The sequence below is a fragment of the Dasypus novemcinctus genome, chromosome 13, assembly GCF_030445035.2.
Source record: "Dasypus novemcinctus isolate mDasNov1 chromosome 13, mDasNov1.1.hap2, whole genome shotgun sequence".
In the NCBI taxonomy this organism is placed as follows: domain Eukaryota; kingdom Metazoa; phylum Chordata; class Mammalia; order Cingulata; family Dasypodidae; genus Dasypus; species Dasypus novemcinctus.
The window spans coordinates 48,063,905-48,087,386 of NC_080685.1; the positions used below are offsets into that span (position 1 = coordinate 48,063,905).

General features: G+C 36.2%; 1 protein-coding gene across 2 annotated transcripts in view; it reads left to right on the top strand.

Annotated features, from left to right (window-relative positions):
* The window catches only part of FIRRM (FIGNL1 interacting regulator of recombination and mitosis), a 69,988-nt gene that overhangs the window by 32,234 nt on the left and 14,272 nt on the right, over nucleotides 1–23,482 (top strand). For both annotated transcript variants that reach the window (XM_004464153.5, XM_004464154.5), the window contains 8 exons: nucleotides 3,261–3,409; nucleotides 3,662–3,791; nucleotides 4,922–5,108; nucleotides 6,610–6,692; nucleotides 7,081–7,132; nucleotides 8,645–8,734; nucleotides 11,260–11,445; nucleotides 20,129–20,251. In XM_004464153.5, the coding sequence (XP_004464210.1) occupies nucleotides 3,261–3,409; nucleotides 3,662–3,791; nucleotides 4,922–5,108; nucleotides 6,610–6,692; nucleotides 7,081–7,132; nucleotides 8,645–8,734; nucleotides 11,260–11,445; nucleotides 20,129–20,251 (1,000 nt within the window). The remainder of the gene's footprint in view (nucleotides 1–3,260; nucleotides 3,410–3,661; nucleotides 3,792–4,921; nucleotides 5,109–6,609; nucleotides 6,693–7,080; nucleotides 7,133–8,644; nucleotides 8,735–11,259; nucleotides 11,446–20,128; nucleotides 20,252–23,482) is intronic.

A 23,482-nucleotide genomic window follows, 5' to 3' on the forward strand; every position in this document is an offset into this window, starting at 1 on the left:
GCTTCTTTAAGTTGGGTATGCCTTAGGGCTTAGTCCTCAGATCTCTTCTCTTTCAGCATTTAGTCTCAAGACTAAATTTATATCTCTCCCCTAAATGCCAGATGTGTATGTTTAACTGCCAGTCCCAAACTAAACTCTTGATTCCCACCCCAACTTATCCTCACTCCCCATCAAATCTTCTTTTCTCGTTATCTTCCTCACCACAGTTTAAATGGCAGCTTCATTCTTGAAATAAAATGAAAATCTTACCGTCATCTTCTATGCTCTTTTCTTGCTGTCTTACTACACATCTAGTCTCTTAGCAAATTCTATTAGCATTTGCTTCAGTATACACATAAACAGAATCCAACCATTTTTTTAAGTTGTTTTTATGTTTTTTAAATATACTTTTTTCTTGCCTCCTAAAGAAGATAAGCACACAATGAGCAGTGAGCTCAAACAATGAGGGGTGGCATAAATAAATAAATTAAATCTTTAAAAAAAGTTTATATATATGCTTTTTAATTTTTTTAAAAGATACCTAGATTACCTAAATGTTAAATAAAAAATATAGGGTATTCCTGTATACCCCACTCCCTAACCCTCCCATATTTTCCCATATTAACAATATCCTTCATTAGTGTGGTACATTTGTTATAATTGATGAACACATTGAGGAGCACTGCCACTAAGCATGGATTATAGTTTACATTGTACTTTACACTCTCTCCCACACAATTTTCTAAGTTATGACACGATATATAATGGCTTGTATCTGTCATTGCAATTGTCATTCAGGACAATTCCAAAGTCCTGAAAATGCCTGCATATTACACCTGTTCTTCCTCCTGCCAGAACCTCCAGCAATGGCCACTGCCTCCACATCAATGATAAAAGTTTGTCCATTGCTAGAATCACAATAAGTCTATACTAGAATACCAAAAGTCTACTCTAGTCCATGGTTCATTCCCCAATTCTGAGGATTCTGGAATGGTGATGCCCATTTCACTTCTAATTGAGATGGGGCTTAAATCCTATGGAGCAGGTGGATGGGACTATCTTGCTTTCAGTTGCAGACTCTTTGTTCCTTGGGATGGTCATTGTCCATCTCATCTCCTTGTTTGTTGTCCTGGGTGAGTTCAGTGTACTGGAGAGTAAATGTTGCAACTCTGTTGAGATTCAAGGCCCAGCTGGCACATGGACAACCCAAAGATTTAAGTCTCTTGGACATAAACCTATCAACTCTAGCACTAACTATAGGTTTGAATATAAGGGACAGAAGAGCCATGTGTAGAGAAAACACAACTGAGTCCAATGCTGTCACACTGGGGAGCATAAATTCCCAAGTGGGGCCCACTGGCAGGGCACCAAATACCTGAGCTGACTGCCCTGCCTATAGTGTCTGGATGTCTTCAGTATTTGAGGCAATATTTACTTGGGCAGTCAATGAGATCCTGCTGACATGCATAAACATAACCTCTGGAAAGACCCCCCAGCTCCCTTTGAAGTCTCTTACCCATATAAACTCATTTGTCTTTACCCTTTCCCCCTTTTGGCCAATGTCTTTTGCCTGTTGTGTTGCTGATTGGTGCTTGATAGTAATCCTTCTGTGCCAGGATGGCTTATCCCTGGGAGTCATATCCCCAGCCACTTTTCGCCAGCTTAGCCACTACCATCTGAATTCGATCCTCTATTTTCTTGTCTGGATTTTTGCAAAAGACCATTCTAAACGCCATCTCTATATCCACCCTTGCCTTGCTCTAGTCCGTTTGCCATACATTGGCCAAATTGAGTGATAAAAACATGACTCTTGCCATGTCACTTCTCTTTTCAAACTTTCCAGTGGCCTTTAGCACTATACAATTTCTAGAACTACCTGTCTACCTTACTTTGTTTTATTTTTTCTTCACACTTATTAATGTCTGCTGTATTATATATTTGTGTGTTTTTTCTTGTTAACTATATCATCGCTAGAATGTAAACTCTGTAAAGGCAGTGACTTTGTGTATTTTATTTATGCTGTTATCACTTACTCCAGAAACAATGGTAGACATATAATAGGCACTTAATAAACATTTTATCAAAGAAATTAATTTAAAAATCCATCATTTGATTACAATTCTTAAATAGTTGCTTTGAAGTTCTGTAGCTTTAACACCTAGAATATAAATTTGCAATGCTTACATTTTATTTGCATATAGTTTTCCCTTTACCTGTAATATAATCCTCGTAACAATTTGAATCACTCTCACAAATGAAGAAACTGATGCTCAGGCAGGTCAAATGAATGACCCAAAGTCATGCCAATAGTAATTGACATAACTTGCTTTTTCATCACTCTACAAAGGCTTCAAGTGTTTATCTCAAGTGCATCCTTTTAAATGCTATTATTCTCTGCTCTCACATTTACCACAATTAAGAAAACATGGCAAAAAATACCGAATAAATATCATTTCACATAGGTATATTTTTCCCCCACATAGGTTTTGGTAGTAGTTTAGTTTCAATTCCAGTTAGAGATCTTTTACATGAAAAAAGTCTGTATATCCTCCTTCAGTGCTAGTATACAATTTATTTCTTGTACAGATCTCGCTTCTGAGAAACTGAGTATTAATTCATGGTATATTCAGCATTCTACCTGTTTTTAACCAAATCTTTTTTTTTTTAATTTTTAAATTTTATTTGTCTTTTTTTTTTAAGGATACATAGATCACAAAAAATGCCACATTAAAAAATGAGAGGTTCCCCCATACTCCACACCCCAACCCCCCACTTCTCCCACATCAACAACCTCCTTCATCATTGTGGCACATTCACTGCATTTGGTAAATACGTTTTAGAGCACTGCTACACCGCATGGATTACAATTTACACTGTAGTTTACACTCTCCCCCAGTCCACTCAGTCATTAACCAACTCTTAACAGAAGTAATTAAGCCGGAATCAATCTTTTTTAATTTAATGTTTTACTAGTTGATTTAAGATTCGTATTTTTATTGTATTTTTAAGGACACCATTGTCAAAATGTAATATTAAAAAACATCAGAACAATAACAATCTAAGTTTATATACACTTAATTGTATAGAATTATAGCCATGTCGTTTAGTTCAGAAACTGTGATATAATTCCAGTATCAATTTGGTATGTTGAAGTTTGTTTCAAAGTACTTATTTCTTAAATATGTTCACTACTAGAAGAACATTAGTTTGTGTCACTTACCTTTACCTAAAATTAGAAGATAACCATTAAATGTATGAGGTTTTTCCCCCTCCCTTTTTAGCAAGTTTCCTCCAAGCCTATATGCTGCCATGATTTCAAAAACACAGCAGGAAGAAATAGCAGGTGCCTTCCTGGTGACACTGGATCCACTCATCACTCAGCTTCTTACATTCCAACCTTTTGTGCAAGTGGTTTTGGACAGTAAATTAGGTAAGCTTCAGAGCAGTTTGTTAGATCATCTCTTAATTAAGAAATATTAGAGAGAGGGTTATTTTCCCTTATATAGCTTTAAAATTCCTTCTGCTTTCATTTGAACTGATTTAATTGTCTAGGAGCATACTTCTCAGTTTAAAAAAAAAATTATTTCTCTAATTTCTTTACATATCACAATCATATTTCTGCTGAAAATGTTTTTCCCCCTACCAATTTGTCATTATTTATTGTGTTTTTATTACTTCTAAGACCTGCCGTGTGAATTACAGTTCCCACAATGTCTACTTCTGGTTGCCATCATGGATAAGCTACCTTCTCTGCCTTTGGATGTGCAGACTCTGTGGTGCACAGAAAGCCAGGCCTCGGAAGCTACATCCAGGTAGCAAAGATGCCGTTGTTTATACCCAGTTATGTTACAGGTGGTTTATTATAATGAATGAACTGCTATTGGGACTAGTCTTGAAGTGAAGTTTTTTTGTTATTTTCAAACATGCTAGTTCATAGTTAATGTGTAGACCGCATATATACATTACTACTCTATAATAATTAATAGATTAATGTAAAATAAATACACGTGAAAAATATTTTAATTTTGTTCAGTATGTTAGAAGGCATTGCCTAATGGTGAGTGTTATAAACATTGATTCATAGAGTGGCTGAAACAAGTAACATTTAGGAATGAATTCTGATAAAAAGAATGCTGGATACTTTCTAAGTTATCCTCTGGGAAATTTTTACTTGTATTCATATACTTTGCCAACACTATAGTCGAGGCCCTAATTTTTTCTGCCTGGATTGTTGCTATCCCTTCCTTTACATATTTTATGTACCACTACCAGTTTAGTTTCCCTAAAGCCTAGCTGTGAACTTTCTATTTGCTTGCTCAAAAAGTAAAGCAGAATGTCAGAACTCCTCAGCTTTGCATTTGAAGCCCATTTCAATCTGTCAACATCTTTTACTTTTTTGTTCATCATCCATTCACTCATTTTCTGCATATATGCCTTGCTTCTATCTGACTGGTTAATCAGGTCTGCCTTTCTTCATGCTTTGTCACTTTTACCTATTTCTATATTGCCGATTTTTTATTTATTTAATTTCTTTATGAAAGTTTCTTAGTTATTTCAGTCTTAAAATGGTCCCTCCTCGTCTCAGTACAATACTTACTTTCTGTTTTATGAATGAATATCTAATTTGGCAATTTATATTTTAAGTTCCTAGAAGAATTTTGTTTTTGACTATGTACAGCTCTGTACTGTAGTAAACACATGGTAAATGATCAGGAAAAAAATCACCAAGAAAAGTCTACTCTAAGGCATTTATCTATCAATGAATATATTTTGTTTTTATGTGTGCATATTCACGCATATTGGAAACTATGGCTGATATATACCTCAATGCATTATGCATTGCTAAAGTAATCCTCCAAATGCCATATTATTATTATTATCCATCCTGCTAATTATTAAATGTTAATAATGTTGGGTTCAATGTTTTCTTTTTTCCCTGCAGGATATCTCTACTCAAAGCCATTTTCTACAGTTTTGAGCAGTGTTCTGGTGAACTCTCTCTACCTGTTCATTTACAGGGAGTAAAGAGAAAAGGGCAAGCAGAGGTTGCAGTCACCTTGTATCAGTATATTTGTGTTCATCTGTGTACATTTATCACTGCCTTTCATCCTTCACTGTTTCCTGAACTGGTAAGCTTATGACTTGGTGGGCTGCTTTCTTTTTATTAAAATTGTGATTCAGAAACGGAAGAAAGTGTAGGAAAAGCTAATATATCTCCTTTTTAAATGTCATTCTCTCAGCTTACACATTTTGCCTTTTCATTCACTTGCGTCCTAGAAAATGGTAATTCTAGATTCCTGTAGTAGTCAGATACTAATATATTAAAGTATATTAACTAAAATATTTGGTGCAACATTTTGGGTTGGGAAGTATGGAATGAGTATGAGAAGAAAAATTTGTTGAATTCCACCTAATTCACTTTTTTTTTAAGATTTATTTTTTTTTATTTCTCTCCCCCTGTTGTCTGCTCTCTGTATCCATTTGCTGTGTTCTTCTGTGTCTACTTGCGTTATTGTCATGCAGCATCGGGAAACTTTCGCTTTTTTTTGTTGCATCATTTTGCTGCATCAGCTCTCTGTGTGCGTGGCGCCACTCCTGGGTGGGCTGCACTTCATGTGGGGCAGCTCTCCTTCTGGGGCACACTCCTTGCGCGTGGGCATCCCTTCGCGGGGGACACCCATGCAGGCAGGGCACTCCTTGCATGCGGCAGCACTGTCCATGGGCTAGCTCACCACATGGGTCAGGAGGCCCTGGGTATTGAACCCTTGACCCTCCATATGGTAGGCAGATGCTCTATCAGTTGAGCAACAACCGCTTCCCCTAATTCACTTTTATAAAGAAAATGGGGAGTAAATCATAGGATGTAGTACTATATTCTCCTATGGTCTCCTATAGATCTTAGGCATAATATAGAATTTTTTTTTCTTTTTCTTTTTCCCTTTTTTTTTAGGCAGTACTGGGGAGTGAACACAGGACCTTATACATGGGAAGCAGGTGCTCAACCACTGAGCAACACCACTCCCCAATTAGAGTTGTTTTTTTCATTTGTTTGTTTTGAGAAGTATCAGGGATGAACCTGGAACCTTCTGCATGGGAAGCAGATGGTCAACTGCTTGAGCTAGATCAGCTCCCTATGTAGACTTTTTAGAAAAATGCAACTGGATTAGAAACAAGGTTGAGAAAACTCTTGGAAAACAATCCTATAATTTGTAAATCCTATAATTTACATGAGGGTCAGTATCATTTAAGATCTTCTACCACAGCATAATATCTGACACATATGAAATACTGTATTTGAATGGTAAAAGACAGAAACAAAAGTATTGCTTATGTATTTTATACATTATTTTAAAGACTTCAGGCTACTAGTGATTGAGTGACCACATTTAAAACCACTGAATCCCCACAGCTCAGCACAATACTTAACATCTAGTTGGTGCTCATTAAATATTGAGGAAATGGCTGCATAGGTTCTACTGATACTGGCTAGTAGAGCTTCCCAAAGAGGTTCTGTTCTTATTTGGATTCTGGTAGTGCTTTCTTTTATTTTGAGAAATGTCATATTAATAATAATTTATCATGAATTTTAACTTACAAATAAATGAATTTAACCTTTCTGTTTTTCATTAGGATGCTACTCTATTGAATGCTGTGCTTAGTGCTAAAATGATCACCTCTTTGTTAGCTATGGATGCCTGGTGCTTCCTTGCTCGGTACAATATAACTTACTTTTTTTTGATTTTTGGATTGATTTACAGTAGTAACCATAAGATTTTATACTTGTAAGTTTACAGAAAAATTCTGTTTTAATAATCCTTTAATACCTCTTTCTTTTCAACCCCCCAACCGCCCCTCCACCCCCCCACCCCCCTCCAAAGGCTTGATTTCATGTCATAGCACAAATTAGGAAATGATTCTCTCTTTCTTTGGTCCAAGCCAGTAGATGAGTATTGCTTAGATAATTTTAAATGTTATGCTATTCCTTGGCCATGGAAATAACTGCAGTTTATATGCCTCCATCAGAATATTTCGTGCTTTATGGAAGTTTTTCTTTCTTTTCTGAATAATTATGTAAAGCCTAATTGCCTTTTAATATCTCAGATATGGGACTGCTGAACTCTGTGCACACCATGTCACCATAGTGGCTCATTTGGTGAGTAGAATTACAAGGCCTAAAACACTCACTTGCAATACAGTTCCTTTGGGGATCTGATAATCTTTAAGATGTGAAAGTCACAAGGAGAAATGGCATGGTAGCTAAAGTTGTCTTGACATTTTCTTTGCTTTGCATTAATGCTGATTCTGTTGAGAAAGACAGACTGGAAATAGTAAGTGTAAAACTGAGGACATCATCTCATGCTTTCAAAGTTTTATAGAGCTCTAGTAATTGTTCTGGGAAAGAAAGATTAGGTTAATTTTAAATAAATTTAAAATTAAGTGCAAAGTAGAAAATAAGGAAAGAGGTAGTTGTAATGTTGAAAGCTAAGAGTTCATCTCTCCCCACCCCCCGCTCCCTTTTAATATGACATAGGCAAGCTAACCTTTTTTTTTTTTTTTTCGAATGTAGGTACCAGGGCCAGGAATTGAACCCTGGACCTCATATGTGGGAAGCTGGTGCTCAACCACTGAGCCACATTGGTTCCCCTGAGTTGCTTTTTTTCATTTGTTTGCTTTATGTTTGTTTTTGTTTTTTCTAGGAGGCACCAGGGACTGAACCTAGGACCTCACATATGGGAAGCAGTCATCAACTAAGTCACATTTGCTCCCCATAAGCTAACTTTTGATTTTTTTGTACATCTCTCAGTCGGGATGATTTGGGATGAGTAAATCAAATAGTAATTGATACTTTTGGGGAAATAAGTAATGCTTTGTGAATGGGTACAAAGATAAAAATGATTTAATAGTGATTTTAAAAAATCCTTTCAGTGTAGAAGATTCTTTGTCTTTAAATTGAGAAATGTTATGTTCCATATTAGATGGTTTTGACCTTTTTGTGTTTTTCCTTCTCCCCATTCTTGGCCTTTGATAAAGAACTTATGTGGTTCCATTCCTCTATTGTTTCCTAGTAGAGTTACTGTTAGATATATTTCTTGGTTTACCTTTTTAGGATTTTGTAGACTAAATCCAGCCTGAGCAGCTGACATCTATATCTCTGGCCAGTGGTCTTGATCATCACTCACCCACTTTACTAAATCCTTAACATATCTTGAACAAGCCTGACTTCACAAAGCCGATAAATGAAAGAGTGATTTTTATGTTACATATTTTATGTCACTGGTTATCTATAAAAATCTAGTGTGTTACAATAGGAACTGATTTCCAGAAAATTGAATTTATAAAATCTTTTCTGGAATTTTCATCATCTTGTAGAATTATATCCAACTATGGGCTATTTGCTTGTGCTTAGATCTTAAAAAGTCTCATGAATTGTCTTTGAGTAGAAGGATTAACATACCATGTTACCATCAAAATGGTCATTGGAAATAGAAATTAAAAAGTGTTATTTTTAAATACAATGTGATTTTTGATATTGAAAGTAATCTAGGCTCCTTAAAAAAATAATTTTAATGAAGTCCCAAAGTAAAAATTATCTGTAGTCTCATCTCCCATAAATAGCCACTGTTAAATGTATCATTCGACATCTCCTCTCTCTCTGTCTTCCCAGATAAAATCTTGCCCTGGAGAATGCTATCAGCGTACTAACCTATCAATACTGTTGAGGCGACTTTTCTTCTTCATGGCCCCATCCCATCAGGCAAGGATATTTTCATTGTCATTTTCTTTGAGCAACTGCTGAGAAGTGGGTACAGGCTCCTTTGCCTCCCTCTTTTTTTCTATTTATTCTAAATTTAAATGTTGACATGATCTAAGCATAAAATTTTAACATATTGATTTGTTTATTGCTTTTAGCTGCAATTTTTCCTTCAAGAACTCCACAAGCATTGTCAACTTCAGGTCTCCTAAAATTTTAAACCCTTTCACTCCCCTATCAAGGGTCTTGCCATTAGTTCCTGTTACATATTCTTCATAGAGACTTTGTTAACTGGGAGATACTTCCTGAAGTAGAATTGGGGAAGGGAAAGGTAGGTAGGAGTGAGTCTAGTATAAACAAGCCTTGCAACCCTATGCAAGTCTCTGTCCTTTTAGCTTCAGCTACCTAATTTATAAAATAGGAATAAAATTACCATCTTTTCAGGGTTGCTAGGAAATTTTAACTTTTTAGTATAATATTCAGATTGAATTATATTTATTATAAAGTGGATAAAGCTTAATCTGTGCTTACAGATTTCCTTTGCCTACTTCTCAGGTTTCTAAATATTGTAAATAAGGCTATAGATATGCAAGGTATAGATAAATGAGTTAGTTTTAAAATTTGTTCTCTCAGTCAACAAATATGTATTGATTTCTTTCCGTAAATAAGTCACTGTGCTAAAATTTAAGATTGAGACAAATCTGAATTTGCATGCCTTCCTACCTGAGAGTCCTTGGGAGGGTTGATAATAAAATTGAGATATTAATACTTACCTTATTATAGTGACTGAGATTTAATGAGATATAACATGAAGTAGGTATTTAACAAATAAGTTATTTCTTCTGCCTTACCCAGCTCTTTTTCCTTTCTTTAAGACATGGTCCCTTCCCTTGAAGGAAGGAGGAGGGAAATGACATTTTCAAGACTATAATATGGACTAGGCTTTGTCCTGGGCACTTTTAATTTATTTAGTCCTTACAACAGCCCTGTGGGATAGATGATACTGTGTGTTTTATAGATGAAATAAAGAAGCAGTATCCCAGGAAGTTAAATGGCTGAGCTAGGATTCGAACTGAGATCTGTCTTCTTCCAAAGTCTTTGTTCTTCCCACTGCTCTTTCCAACTCTACTTCTCTGCAGCTATTTCAGGGACCCCTTCCATTTGGATATGTTGACTCTGCCTCCGTTATTCAGAGGAAATTGGCTTTTGTCGGCTTTCTCCATGTATTATCCCCTTAATACTTCATTCCTTGTGAAGTATTGCTGTTGGCTCTGCACTTTTAAATCTTTAAAATTGTGTTATGACCTCAAAATAGAATCTTTAACTCTTTCTATGTAGCAAATGTTGGTGATGCCTACCCTCCTTTTATGTTGTCCAGGAATTATTATTTGTACTTCCTATTTTGGGAAGGAAACTAGTTCATTTAATTATTGGATTTTAATTTAAAAAATGTTTTTTGTTTTTCTATATCAATTGACCCAGTTCTCTTGGCTTTCCTGATGTAGTTTGGTTTCATATAAAGCTGCTTATTATAATAGATATATAGGTCATCAAGGGGTCCATTTTCTGGGTATAGTAGCCGTCATAGCAGATAGCTACATGAGTTCTTCCTTGTTTTCATAGTTAAATATTTTTTGCAAAAGAACTATAATTCAAATATAAATAATAGCGTGTAACATAGGAAAGTTTTCTGTCAAATGTTATATATAGTGTTAGATTGTTGTAGGCTTAAAGCAGCTTTTTTTAAAGTTTTTGAGGCAGGAAAAGTTTTAACTTATCAAGTGGTTTTTTGGATATGTTATTTGAATTTATGCCACTTCTTTAAAAGTACACTTAAATATACTTCCTAGTTGGATTATACATAATTTAGTAACTAAAGCCCCTGTTGTTTTAGCTGATTTTCCACCAAAAACTAATTTATCATTTTAACTACTTTTCAGAACTTTTGTTTTCCATTTTATTCTAGTCTATTGATGCCTGCCTTTTACCAAGAGTACTGCTTCTCTGGTAACTGGGCAAGCACTTTGAATTTTTATTTGTGGTAGAACTAGATTTGCCAAACGTACTCGTTTTGACTGGTCTGACATTTTTGAAATTAATTTGGTGTGTTGTCTAAGACAACGAAAGAGTCTAAAGTAGAATGGAGCCAGCTAGCACATTTGAAAACAGAACCTGGGATCTTTGATTCTTTAAGTACTCTGCTGTAGTCATCTGAGATAATAATAAGGCACAAAGGTTGGCTAAATCAGTCTTGCTGGCATATTTGAAATACTGCTTTTAACTTAACTGTTCAAGGGGATGAGTAAACATACTTAGGAAAATAATGGACTTAGTGGTAGGAGCGTGATAAAATATCTGACATGACTAATAATGAATTACATTTTTCAACATTTTTTAGTGGTTTATACTATGTTCTACTTATGGAACTGTGTTTTTTATTTTGGAAACAGAATCCAGTACTTGGGTTTTATGCATGCACTCTTCATATGGTCTCATGTCACTCTTATTTCTTTAACAATTTATTTCAGGTAGAGTTTATCCAGAAATTTTCCCCCAAAGAAGCAGAAAATCTGCCTCTGTGGCAATATATTTCCTTCCAGGCTTTATCTGCTGACCTTAGGAAACAAACTGCAAATGAAATCACAAGATTGGGTACCACATATTGCAAGAAATGGCTGAGTACCAGTCACACTTTGGGAGAACTTGAATCTCTGGTAAGATTATAATTTTGATTGATTTGATTCATTCAGTAATAATTTATTGAGCAGTGTTTTCAGGTACAGAGAAAAGGTTGTAAATAGGATGGACAATCTTTACTCTTAGGTTAAAATTTAGCAGGATTTTCAGATAATAATCTAAGTAATAAAAGGATCTATGAAAAACTTACTATCATCTTGAGTGATGTAAATTATATGGGGAAGGGTCCCTTTGTTACTCAAGACACATTGGAGCAAAATTAAACATAGTATGAAATAATTTATAGTATTTTTGCTGGCATATCAAGCAGACATGACTCTGTTTGACAAAATGTAACCCCCATTTTGTGCAAAACTACTCTGAGCCTTTATGACACTTTACACTTCAAATGCTCTCTCAAAATAATGGAGTAAAAAAGTGACTGATTTACTATAAAAAATATGCAACATATGATTTTTTGCAATTGATTGCTCATAGGACGTGGTTGGGTTTTTCACTTTTTGTTTGTCCATTTATTCATTCATCTAACAAATATTTTGTGTCAAGCTCCTTTCTAGGTTTGGGGATATATGTGTGACCAAACAATTCCTTCTCTTAAGGGTGTACATTCTAGATTAGCAGTGTACAGTAAAATAAACAGGATATATATCAGTTTTGTAATAACTGAAAGATAAAGCAAGGAAGGGGAGCAGAGTATTCAAGAATTGGGGGCCTATTTATAATTGTAAATGAGGAGTTCAGGGTTTTCGTATTGAGTGCTAAATGTCCTAGTACTCTATATGTCCCTTGACCATAATTATTAAGGAAACTATAATCTTTTATATGCCTTTATTTTGGAAAAACTTTTAATTACCTAGTTAGGAATGCATTAGATTTGTTTAGGCTTTGCATTTAATGTGTACTGATTTCTGAAGTACAGACAAATTTATAGTAGGTAAAATAAAAACACCAATTTACTAAAATTGAATACAATTTTGGGATAATACCAGAATTTTAGTCTAGCAGGTCATCGAACATGTTTATTTGGTAAAGGAAATAGGTAAATCTTAAATAAAAAGTTGTATAGCAATTACATAATTTTTGATGTAGCTGTTGAAGTATCATGCAATTAAAGCATTATTACCCATCATTGCAGTCTCATATGGTCTTCCCTGTACCCCCATCACACTCCAACCAACCCTATGCCTAGCCAATCAAAGAGAGAGATTTGAATATATTTCACATGTAGATAAGAGTAAATCCAGAAAAGATTATTTTTAGTTTCAAGTTCTAAATATTTGTAGTTCTTATGTGCTGTATTTAATTATTAAATGCAGTGTAAAAGTGAAAATCTACTAACTTCAAAAAATTGTTGGGTCTGTAATGTGAAAAAAATTACAAGTTTTAGATGCTGTATATTATAAATTAGCTTGACCATACTGACCATTTGTTTTCTGTTTTCTTAACAAATCAATTTTAAGGATACATAGTAATAAAGCATAAGTCCATCCAAAGTGTGTACAATCAGTGATATTTGATGTGATCACATATTTGTGCATTCATCACTTCAGTCATTCTTAGAGTACTTTCATTATTCCAATAATAATAAAAATAAAACAAAACTCTTCACCTCTCTTATCTATGCTTCCCCTGCCTTACATTCTGTTACTACTGTTTCCTTCTAATATACTGATATATATATTTTGTAAAAACAATCATATAGGCAATATCACCCATATTCATGTTTTACATGAGCTTTAATATCTTATACAGTCTCATTACAGTTTTTAGCTTTTCATTCTAGTAATACACATGACCTCAGACTTTCCCTTGCAACCACTGTCATACCCATGTAAGAGCACTGCTAGTTACAAACACCATGATATACTTTCACAATTTCTGTTTATTTCCAAAGATTTACAAACAACCTTTTTACCAATTCTGCACAGATTAACCCTCAGCTTTCCATTCTCTACCCCCCTCCTATTTTTTGGTGAGCTATATTCTAATTATTAATTCCATGAGTTTACACATTATATTTTGCTCATAATAGCACAGTCATACAGTACATGTCCTTTTGTGTCTGGCTTGCTTTGCTCGACATAATATCCTCCAGGTTCATCCATGTTGTCATGCTTCATGACTTCATTTCTTCTTACTACTGCATAATAACCCATCATGTGTATATACCACAATTTGTTTATCCATTCATCAGTTGATGGACACCCGGGTTGTTTCCATCTGTGACAGTCGTGAATAATGTTGCTGTGAACATCGGTATGCAGGTGTCTGTTCATGTCTTTGCTCTCAGTTTTTCTGGGCGTATACCTAGTAATGGTATTGTTGGGTCATGTGGAAAGTCCATATTCAACTTCCATAGTAACTGCCAAACAATCCTCCACAGTGGTTGTACCATTTTACATTCCCAACAACAGTGAAGAAGAATTCCTATCTCCACATCTTCTCCAACATTTAAGAGTTTTCCTACTTTTTAATAGTGGCTTGCCTAATAGATGTGAAATGATATCTCATTGTGGTTTTGAGTTACATTTCCCTAACCGCTAGCAATGTTGAACATTTTTTTCATGTCTTTCTTTGCCATTTATATTTCTTCTTTGGACAATTGTCTTTCTAAGTTTTTTGCCCAGTTTTAATCGGGTAGTTTGTCTTTTTATGGTTGAGTTGTACCCTGTTTGGGTATTGTATCATGGATATTAAACCCTTATTGGATATGCAGTTGCCAAATATTTTCTCCTCATGAGATGGCTGCCTTTTCACCTTTTTGATAAAGTCCTTTGAGGTGCAAAAGTATTTAATTTTGAGGAGGTCCCATTTATCAACTTTTTCTTTTTTTGCTCATGCTTTGAGGGTAAAGTTGAAGAAACTATATCACCTACCACAAGATCTTGAAGATGTTTTCTTACATCTTCTTCTGGGAGTTTTATGGTTTTCATTTTAATATTTAGGTCCTTGATCCATTTTGAGTTAATTTTTGGATAAGGTGTGCAATAGGGGTTTCTGTTCTTTGTTTTGGATATGGATATCCAGTTCTCCCAGCACCATTTGCTGATTAGATTGTTCTGGCCCAGCTGAGAGGGCTTGACTGCTTTATCAAAAACCACTTGACTGTAGCCGTGAGGGTATATTTTTGTGTTTTTGATTTAGTTCCACATTGATCAATGTGCCCATATTTATGCCCATATCATGCTGTTTTTGCCACTGTAGCTAAGTAATATGCTTTAAAGTCTGGAAGGGAGAGTCCTCCAACTTCTTTTTTCTTTTTTAAGATCTTTTTGGCTATTTGGTGCCCCTTAACCTTCCAAATAAATTTGATAATTGGTTTTTTCATTTCTGCAAAAAAGGTTCTTGGGATTTTTACTGAGATTGTGTTGAATCTGTAAATCAGTTTGGGTAGAATTGACATCTTAACGATATTTAGCCTTATAATCCATGGATATGGAATGTCCTTCCATTTATTTAAGTCTTCAGTTTCTTTTAGCAATGTTTTCTAGTTTTCTGAATGCAGGTTCCTTATGTCTTTGGTTAAGTTTATTCTTAAATATTTGATTGTTTTAGTTCCTATTATTAATGAAAAAATTTTCTGATTTCCTCTCAGATTGCATATCAGTAGTGTATAGAAATGCTATTGGTTTTTACATATTAATCTTTTTTTTTTTTTTTTGAAGTACCAGGCCATGACTGAACCTGGGACCTCATATATGGGAAGCCGGCACTCAACCACTGATGCACACTGGCTCCCCTGTAGGAAGCACGTGCTCAACCACTTGAGCCACATCTGCACCCCCATATTAATTTCCTTGTATCATAACACTTTGCTGAACTAAGTGCAGTATCTAGCTCATTGCAGCAGGTACTGCTCTTTTGGAGTGTTTTTTTTTTAATCAAGAAAGGGTGTTATATTTTGTCAAATGCCTTTTCTGCATCAATCAAGAGGATCATGTGATTTTTCTTCTTCAGTTTATCAGTGTAGCTTATTACGCTAATGGATTTTCCTGTGTTTAACCACCCTTGTATACCTAGGATGAAACCCACTTGATCATGGTGTATAACTTTTTTTTTTCAAGATTTATTTATCCATCTTCCCCCCCTTCCCCTCTTCCCACCCTGCTGTCTTTGCTGTCTGTATTGTCTTCTCTTCTCATTTTCTCTCTTCTAGGATTCACCAGGATTCGATCCTGGAGACCTCTGATGGGGAAAGAGGTTCCCTGTCAGTTGCGCCACCTCAGTTCCTGGTTTCTGCTGTGCTTTACCTTGACTCTCCCCTTGTCTCTCTTTTGATGCAACATCATCTTGCTGCGTGACTCACTTGTGTGGGGCACTGGCTCACCACTCAGGCACTTGCGCAGGCACTGGCTCACCATGCAGGCACTCGTGCCGGCACTGGCTTGCTATGTGGGCATGCTTTTTATTCTTCTTTTTCAACAGGAGGCCCCAGGGATCAGACCCAGGGCCTCCCATAGGGTAGGTGGAAGCGCTATCACTTGAGCCTCATCTGCTTCCCATTTTTTTAATGTGCTTTTTGGATTCTCTTTGCAAGTATTTTGTTGAGGATTTTTGCATCTATCTTCATTAGAGATATTGGTCTGTAATATTCTTTTTTCATTGTATCTTTATCTGGTATTGATATTGGTATTAGGGTGATGTTGGCCTCATTGAATGAATATGATAGCATTATTTCCTGCTCAATTTTTTGGAAGAGCTTGAGCAAGATGGGTATTATATTATCTTTGAATGATTGGTAAAATTTACCTGTGAAGCCATCTAGTCCTGGGCTTTTCATCTTTGAGAGGTTTTTAATGGCTTGAGCGAGATGGGTATTATATTATCTTTGAATGATTGGTAAAATTTACCTGTGAAGCCATCTAGTCCTGGGCTTTCATCTTTGAGAGGTTTTTAATGATTGTTTCAATCTCTTCACTTGTGATTAGTTTGTTGAGGTTTTCTGTTTCCTCTAGGGTTAGTATAGATGGTTCATGTGTTTCTAGGAATTTGTCCATCTCCTCTACATTGTCTAGTTTTTTGGCATACAGTTGTTCAGAGTATCCTCTTTCGATCTCTTATTTCTGTGGGGCCAGTGATAATGTCCCCTTTCTCATACTGATTTTATTAATATTTATTTGCCTCATCTCTTTTTTTGTCAGTCTAATTAAGGGTTTGTTGTTTTGTTGATCTTCTCTAAGAACTTTTGGTTTTATTGATTCTTTTGTGTTTTTTTTGTTGTTCTCAGTTTCATTTATATCTGCTCTGATATTTACTATTTCTTTCTTTTGGCTTGGCTTGGAATTAGATTGCTGTTCTTTTTCTAGTTCCTCCACGTGTGCAGTTAAATCTTCAATATTAGCTCTTCTTTTTTAATGTAATCATTGAAGGCTATAAATTTCCCTCTGAGCACTGCCTTTGCAGTGTCCCATAGTTTTTGATATGTGTTGTTCTCATTTTCATTTGTCTCAAACTATTTGCTGAATGCTCTTGTAAGTTCTTCTTTGACCCACTCATTATATGTGTTGTTTATTGTCCATATATTTATGAGTTTTCCCTATTTCTGCTCATTTTTGATTTCCAGCTTCATTACATCAGAGAAACTTTTTTATATAATTTTAATCTTCTTAGATTTATTGAGATTCACCTTGTGAACCAACATATGGTCTATCTTGGAGAAGGACCTATGAGCATTTGAAAAGAATGTATATCCTGCTGCTTTGGGGTGCAATGCTTTATAGATGTCTGTAAGGTCTAGTTCATTTATCATTGTTCAAGTTCTCTGTTTATTTATCCTCTGTCCAGTCATTCTATCCAATACTGAGTATGGTGTATTGAAATCACCAGCTATTATTGTTGCTACATCTATTTCTCCCTTCAGTTTTTCTAGTGTGTGCCTCATGTATCTTACAGTATTCAGGTTACGTGCATAAATATTTAGTATAGTTATTTCTTCTAGGTGAATTGCCACTTTTATTAATACATATTGACCTTCTTTATCCCTTAAAACAGATTTGCATTTGAAACCTATTTTGTCCAATATTAGTATCACTACTCCAACTTTTATTTTTTGGTTACTGTTTGCAGGGTATATCTTTTCCCAACATTCCTGTTTTCACCTGGTTGTGTCCTTAGGTCTGAGATGGGTCTCTTGTAGACAACATATAGATAGCTCATTTTTTTTATCCATTCTATCAGTCTATGTCTTTTGATTGGGGAGTTCAAGCCATTAACATTTAATGTTATTGTAAAGGCATTTCATCCATTTTGTCTTTTGGTTCCCTGTTGTCATATTGTACTAGTGCTGTCTTCTTATCCTTTACCCTTTCTAATAATCTTTTCTACACTCTTCTCCAAATATCTCGCCCTTGTGTTTTCTTTTCAGGCTGCAGTATTCCCTTCAGTATCTCTTGTAATTTTGGTCTTTTGGTAACATAGTCTATCAGTTTTTGTTTGTCTGTGAAGACTTTGAACTCACCCTCATCTTTGAAGGACATTTTTGCCAGATAGAGAATTCTCGGCTGGCAGTTTTTCTCTTTTTGTATCTTAAATACATCATATCACTTTCTTCTCCCATCCATGTTTTCTGATGAAGTTGGTTCTTAATCCTATTGAGTTTCCCTTGTTGTGATTCTTTGCTTTTCTCTTGCTGCTTTCAGAATGCTCTCATTATCTCTGTTATTTGTCATTTGGAATAGTAGGTGTCTGTTGGTCAGTCTATTTGGATTTATTCTGTTTGGGGTGTGTTGTCCTTTTTGGATATTGATATTTATTTCTTTCATAATGGTTGAGAAGTTTTCTGGTCATTATTTCTTCAGATATTCTTTCTGCCCTTTTTCCATTCCCTTCTCCTTCTGGTTCACTGAAAATGTGAATGTTTATGCGTTTCATGTTGTCATTCAAATCCCTGAGACTATTCCATTTTTTCCATTCTCTTCTCCTGTGTTTTCTAGTTCAGATGTCCTGTCTTCAAAATCGCTAATTCTGCCTTTGAGCAATTCAAATCTGCTCTAATGCACAAATGTCCCTCTCAAGTATTTTTAATCTCATCCATCATGTCCATCATTCCCATAAGCACTGTTACTTTTCTTTGCAGGCTTTCAAGTTGTTCTTTATGCTCACCCAGTGTCGTCTTTTATATACATATACATATACATACATACATATATATATATATATATATATATATATATATATATATATTCACACACACACATTTTAATGTATTTTTAAAAGATACATAGATTACATAAACTTTTTCATTAAAAACGATAGAGGATTCCCATATGCCCCACTCCCTACATCTCCCACTTTCCCCACATTAACAATTTCTTTCACTAGCATGGTACATTCATTGCAATTGGTGAACACACTTTGGAGCACTGCCACACAGCATGGATTATAGTTTACATTGTAGTTTACACTCTCTCCTACTCCATTCTGTAGGTTATGACAGGATATATAATATCCTGTATCTGTCTTTGCAATGTCATTCAGGACAATTTCAAGTCCCAAAAATGCCCTCATATTAGTATCTTTCATTTCTTTAGTCATACATCCTTTAAATTCTTTGAATTGATTTGAGAGTTGTGTGATTATCATTGATTGCCTTAAATGCTATATCTCTTTAGGATATTTAGTTTCTTCTTTTGCTGGGCCATGTCTTCCTTTTTCCTAATATGGCTTGTAATTTTTTACTGATGTCTAGACATCCGAATATGTTGATAAATTTACTCTTATGACCAATTTCTCTCTTGTCTATTTTTTTCCCTTCACAGCTCTTTGATACTTTGTTTACCTTATTTTAAGTCTTTAAAATGCCCAGCTTAAGTTATCAAAATCGGGCCAGTAACTCAGTAATGGGGCACAGATTTTCTCACAGGGGTTAGGATACAAAGAGAACAGAAAACAGTTTTAATCCATACAATTTCCAGACCGGTCAGCAGATGGCACTCATCAGCGCACCTTTCCAAGGAGGTGTTTCAGTCTCAGCTTTTCTTTGTTCCTATGTTCAGCAGACTTTGCAAGCTTAATTCACTGAAGAAAAGCCCCAATTCTCCTTCCCTTTTCCCTTCAAACAGCTGACCGGGAAGAGATGTCTGTTGCTGCAGTGAGCAGAGATTTTACCCCAGCTTAATATCTTGGGGGGGGGGGGGGGGGGCGGGAAGCCCTTCCAGGCCAATGCAGGAACTTATTAACTCAAGTTATTTGTTTTAGGTTCTTCATCTCACTGTCCCTCACCCTCCTGGAAGTTGTGTAGTACTGTCCTGGTCTGCTGACTCCCAAAGCAGGTTCCTCAAACGGCTTTTTTGGCTCTTTCCCATTGTTTTTGTGAGAGTACTGAGCTCTTCTTGTTAGCCTGATGCCATCTTCCAACAATCCCTCCCATACTGACCATTTTTATCAAACTTACTAAAATATAATGCTGTTTCCATTCCAAGTAACTTAATTTTCATCCTAAAAGGGGATGAGAAATTTAGAAAAATGAAGCAAATGATGTTCTATATAAAGAAAATCATTTCTTTAATAAAGGTAAATTAATAAAATATACTTTTATTAAAGAAATACCTGTAAGGATGGCTTTTGCTCTTAGGAATACTATTCCACATGATTTTTGTGTAGCGTTATTATGGACTCTTAGGACTTCTGAGTAATTGGGCTTCTGAAATTCTCTAAAGAAAGTATCTAAACTCAGGGTCTTTCCCTTTCTCTCCCCTTAAGAACACTACACTATCTGCTTTGCTTGCTGTATGTAATTCTTCTGGTGAAGCTTTGGCTATCGGACAACAAACTGCAGTTGTGGAAGTTGGAAGTCAGCTCTGGGCTTTTTTAAATATTAAACAGGTAAGGAAAGCAACTTACTTCCTTGACGAACAAGTATTTAATAAAAGACTACTGAAAAACAAAGTTTTGAAATTTCCCTATAAACTAAAATTTATCTCATTTATGTGCTTGGTAGAACTTGTGATTAGAAATTAAAACTACCTATTCTTTTTCAGAGTGTGTTAGAACTGTACTAGTAATATAAGTACTAGTGATAATGATAGTTTAGCTATTTTCATGACAGGCTGGACCCCACTTTAACAGCAATAACAAATCTCTTCTTAATTTTTCCTGTTCACTCTTGAGTTATGTCACCTATTTTTATGATTCTAGGATTGTTTATAAAATCTTTGGGGCAACAGAAAGTGATCTGGCTTAAAGTTAAAAGGCAAATGAATGGATGTGGCTAATTTATACCCCCCTTTCCTAGCAAAGCCAAGAAGCTGAGTGAAGATCAGGCTAGGTTTAGAATGATACATAATGTCTCATGTGACAGTAAATTTTAACTTTCTGAGCTTAGAAATCTAAATATATCATTCGTTTTCTTTGACTAGGTAGAAATAATTTTTTTCTTTGAGTCAGGTAGCCTGTGGTAGGTGAAGGCAACATCCATACTTTTGGGAAATAATATCAATAATTTCTTGGATAATGTTTTATTATTTCTATATTATGTGTGGTCAGTGACTTCCCTATTGTGGTATCTTTTTTTTTTTTTTAAGATTTATTTATTTATTTATTTATTTCACTCCCCTTCCCCCTCCCACCCTGGTAGTCTGTTCTCTGTGTCTATTTGCTGCGTCGTCTTTGTCCGCTTCTGTTGTTGTCAGCAGCACAGGAGTCTGTGTTTCTCTTTGTTGCGTCATCTTGTTGTGTCAGCTCTCCGTGCGTGCGGCGCCATTCCTGGGCAGGCTGCTCTTTCGCGCTGGGCGGCTCTCCTTAGGGGGCGTGCTCCTTGCGCGTGGGGCTCCCCTACGCGGGGGACACCCCTGTGTGGCACGGCACTCCTTGCGTGCATCAGCGCTGCACATGGGCCAGCTCCACACGGGTCAAGGAGGCCCAGAGTTTGAACCGTGGACCTCCCATGGACGCCTTAACCACTGGTCCAAGTCCGTCACTGCTGTTGCAGTATCTTGACTTCAGTAAGTGCTTTCCACTTCTGTTCAAAATCATTCAGCAAGTATTCATTGAGTATCTTCATGCAGGGATATAGCTTACACTATGATGATATAAACAGTAATTATGGGAAAGAGAAATTTAAGGAGGATTGTGGGAAGCTCCAGGAATCAGTCCCTCTACCGAACATCTACTAAACAGGCAGGAACTGTCTCATTCAACTATATCAAAACTCCAGAGTCCAGTAGAACACTCTGCAGCACCCAGGGAAGAACAGGAAGAAGAGGCTAGTAAATATCAGTAAATTGCTCTCTCTTTACAGGGATTACAATCAACCAGCTCCCACTCTTGTAGCAGGCAGAAGTGGTGTCCTGCCTTTGGCATAGCTTGCTGGTGCCAGAAAGGGACATAAAAATTGAGTTTCCCAAGATCGGGGGTGGGCACGGGCAGATTGCTGGTCACAGCTTTTGGTTAACTACTTTGGATCACTGGGATCCAAACTCTGAGGGTGGCCATTGGTCCAGCCTGTGCCAGACAAAGGCGGTGGAAGAGACTTAAAGATGATAAGTATCCTCAGAGCTGTGGAGGACAGTGGAAGGGCTCCATTTACTGGGCTGGTCAAGAGAAGGCAGCTTTGGGGAGATGTGGAAGAAGTTGCTGGTATCCTTCCTAGCCCCTCCCTCATCCTCTCTCCAGAGCATTTTGGAGCTGGCTGGCATTTCCTTTGTGGGTCCCTGACTGTGTTCCACCTGGGAAAGACTGACTTGGGAAACTCCTCTCTGGCATGCCGCTACACACACACCAGAATTTGGCCTCCAAGCAAAAGCAGCTTGAGACAAGGAAAGCAGTATGAAAAACAGTTGAGGTGGATTGGACAATGTGGGGCAAAGACTTACCTGCTCTAAGTCCAGCAGTAGAAGACCTAGAAGATGGAGAACGTCTGTCTCTTGGAAGCAGATGGGGCTTTCAAATTTTTATAAATGGGGAAATGCCTAAGGCCACCAACAAGCACAAGTCCAGGACAAGACATAGGTCCAGAAAAGACAGGGAAAACCCTGCACTTTGCACTCACCTTGAATGGACCAACCTGATAGAAGGGACTAAGACTCAAGAAAATCTCTGTCATATCACCAGCTGGTAAGAAGCTAAAACAGCCACCTCAGGGAATAAATCCTAGAGTTAACAGTTTAAAATATTAAAGTGTTCATTGTACACCAAAAGATTACAAGGCAAAGAAACAGGCAATGATAGCCCAGCCAGTGAAAGAAGATAAAAATCCAGAAAACATTAACAAAGATCAGAATCTGGACACACCAAACAAAGACTTTAAAAAATGATGTTCAGTATTCTCAAGGAGGTGAAGGAAAATACAGAGAAAGAACTAAAGGATATCAGGAAACAATGAATGGACAATGTGAGAACCTCAATCAAGACAGAAACTTTAAAATAGCATGAAAGAGAAATACTGATGTTGAAGACCACAGTAACTGAAATGAAAAGTTCCCAGGAGGGTTTCAACAATCGATTGGAACTGGCTAAAGAAAGAATCAGTGAACTTGAATACAAGACAGTTCAAATGGGTCAGGCTGAGAAACAGGAAAAAAAATTTTTTTAAGCAAAAATAGCATAAGGGACCAAATAAATAATAAATAATTCCCAAATTTAGCAAAAGACATGAATATACACATCCAGGAAGCCCAGAGAACACTAAATAGGGTAAACTTAAAAATAAGTTCATCACATACTAAGCATACTGCCAAAGGTAAAGGACAAGGAGAGAGTTCTGAAAGCTGTAAGAGAAAAGCAATTTTATGTATGAGGGAGTCCCAATTAGTGTTCGTTTCTCAGTGTTGATTTCTCATCAGAAACCATGAAGGCAAGAAGGCAGTGGGATGAAATATTTAAAATGTTGAGAGAAAACAATTGCCAGCTAAGAAGTTTGTATCTAACAAGACTGTCTATCAAAAATGAGAGATTAAGACACTCCCAGTATAAACAAACACTGATGTTGCTCATCACTTGATCTGCTCTATGAGGAATTCTAAAGAGAGTTCTTAGGTTTAAATGGAAAGGACAGTAGAGAGTGGATCAAAACAGCATAAAGACAGACCTCCAGTGAAATGACAATAAGTACAAAAA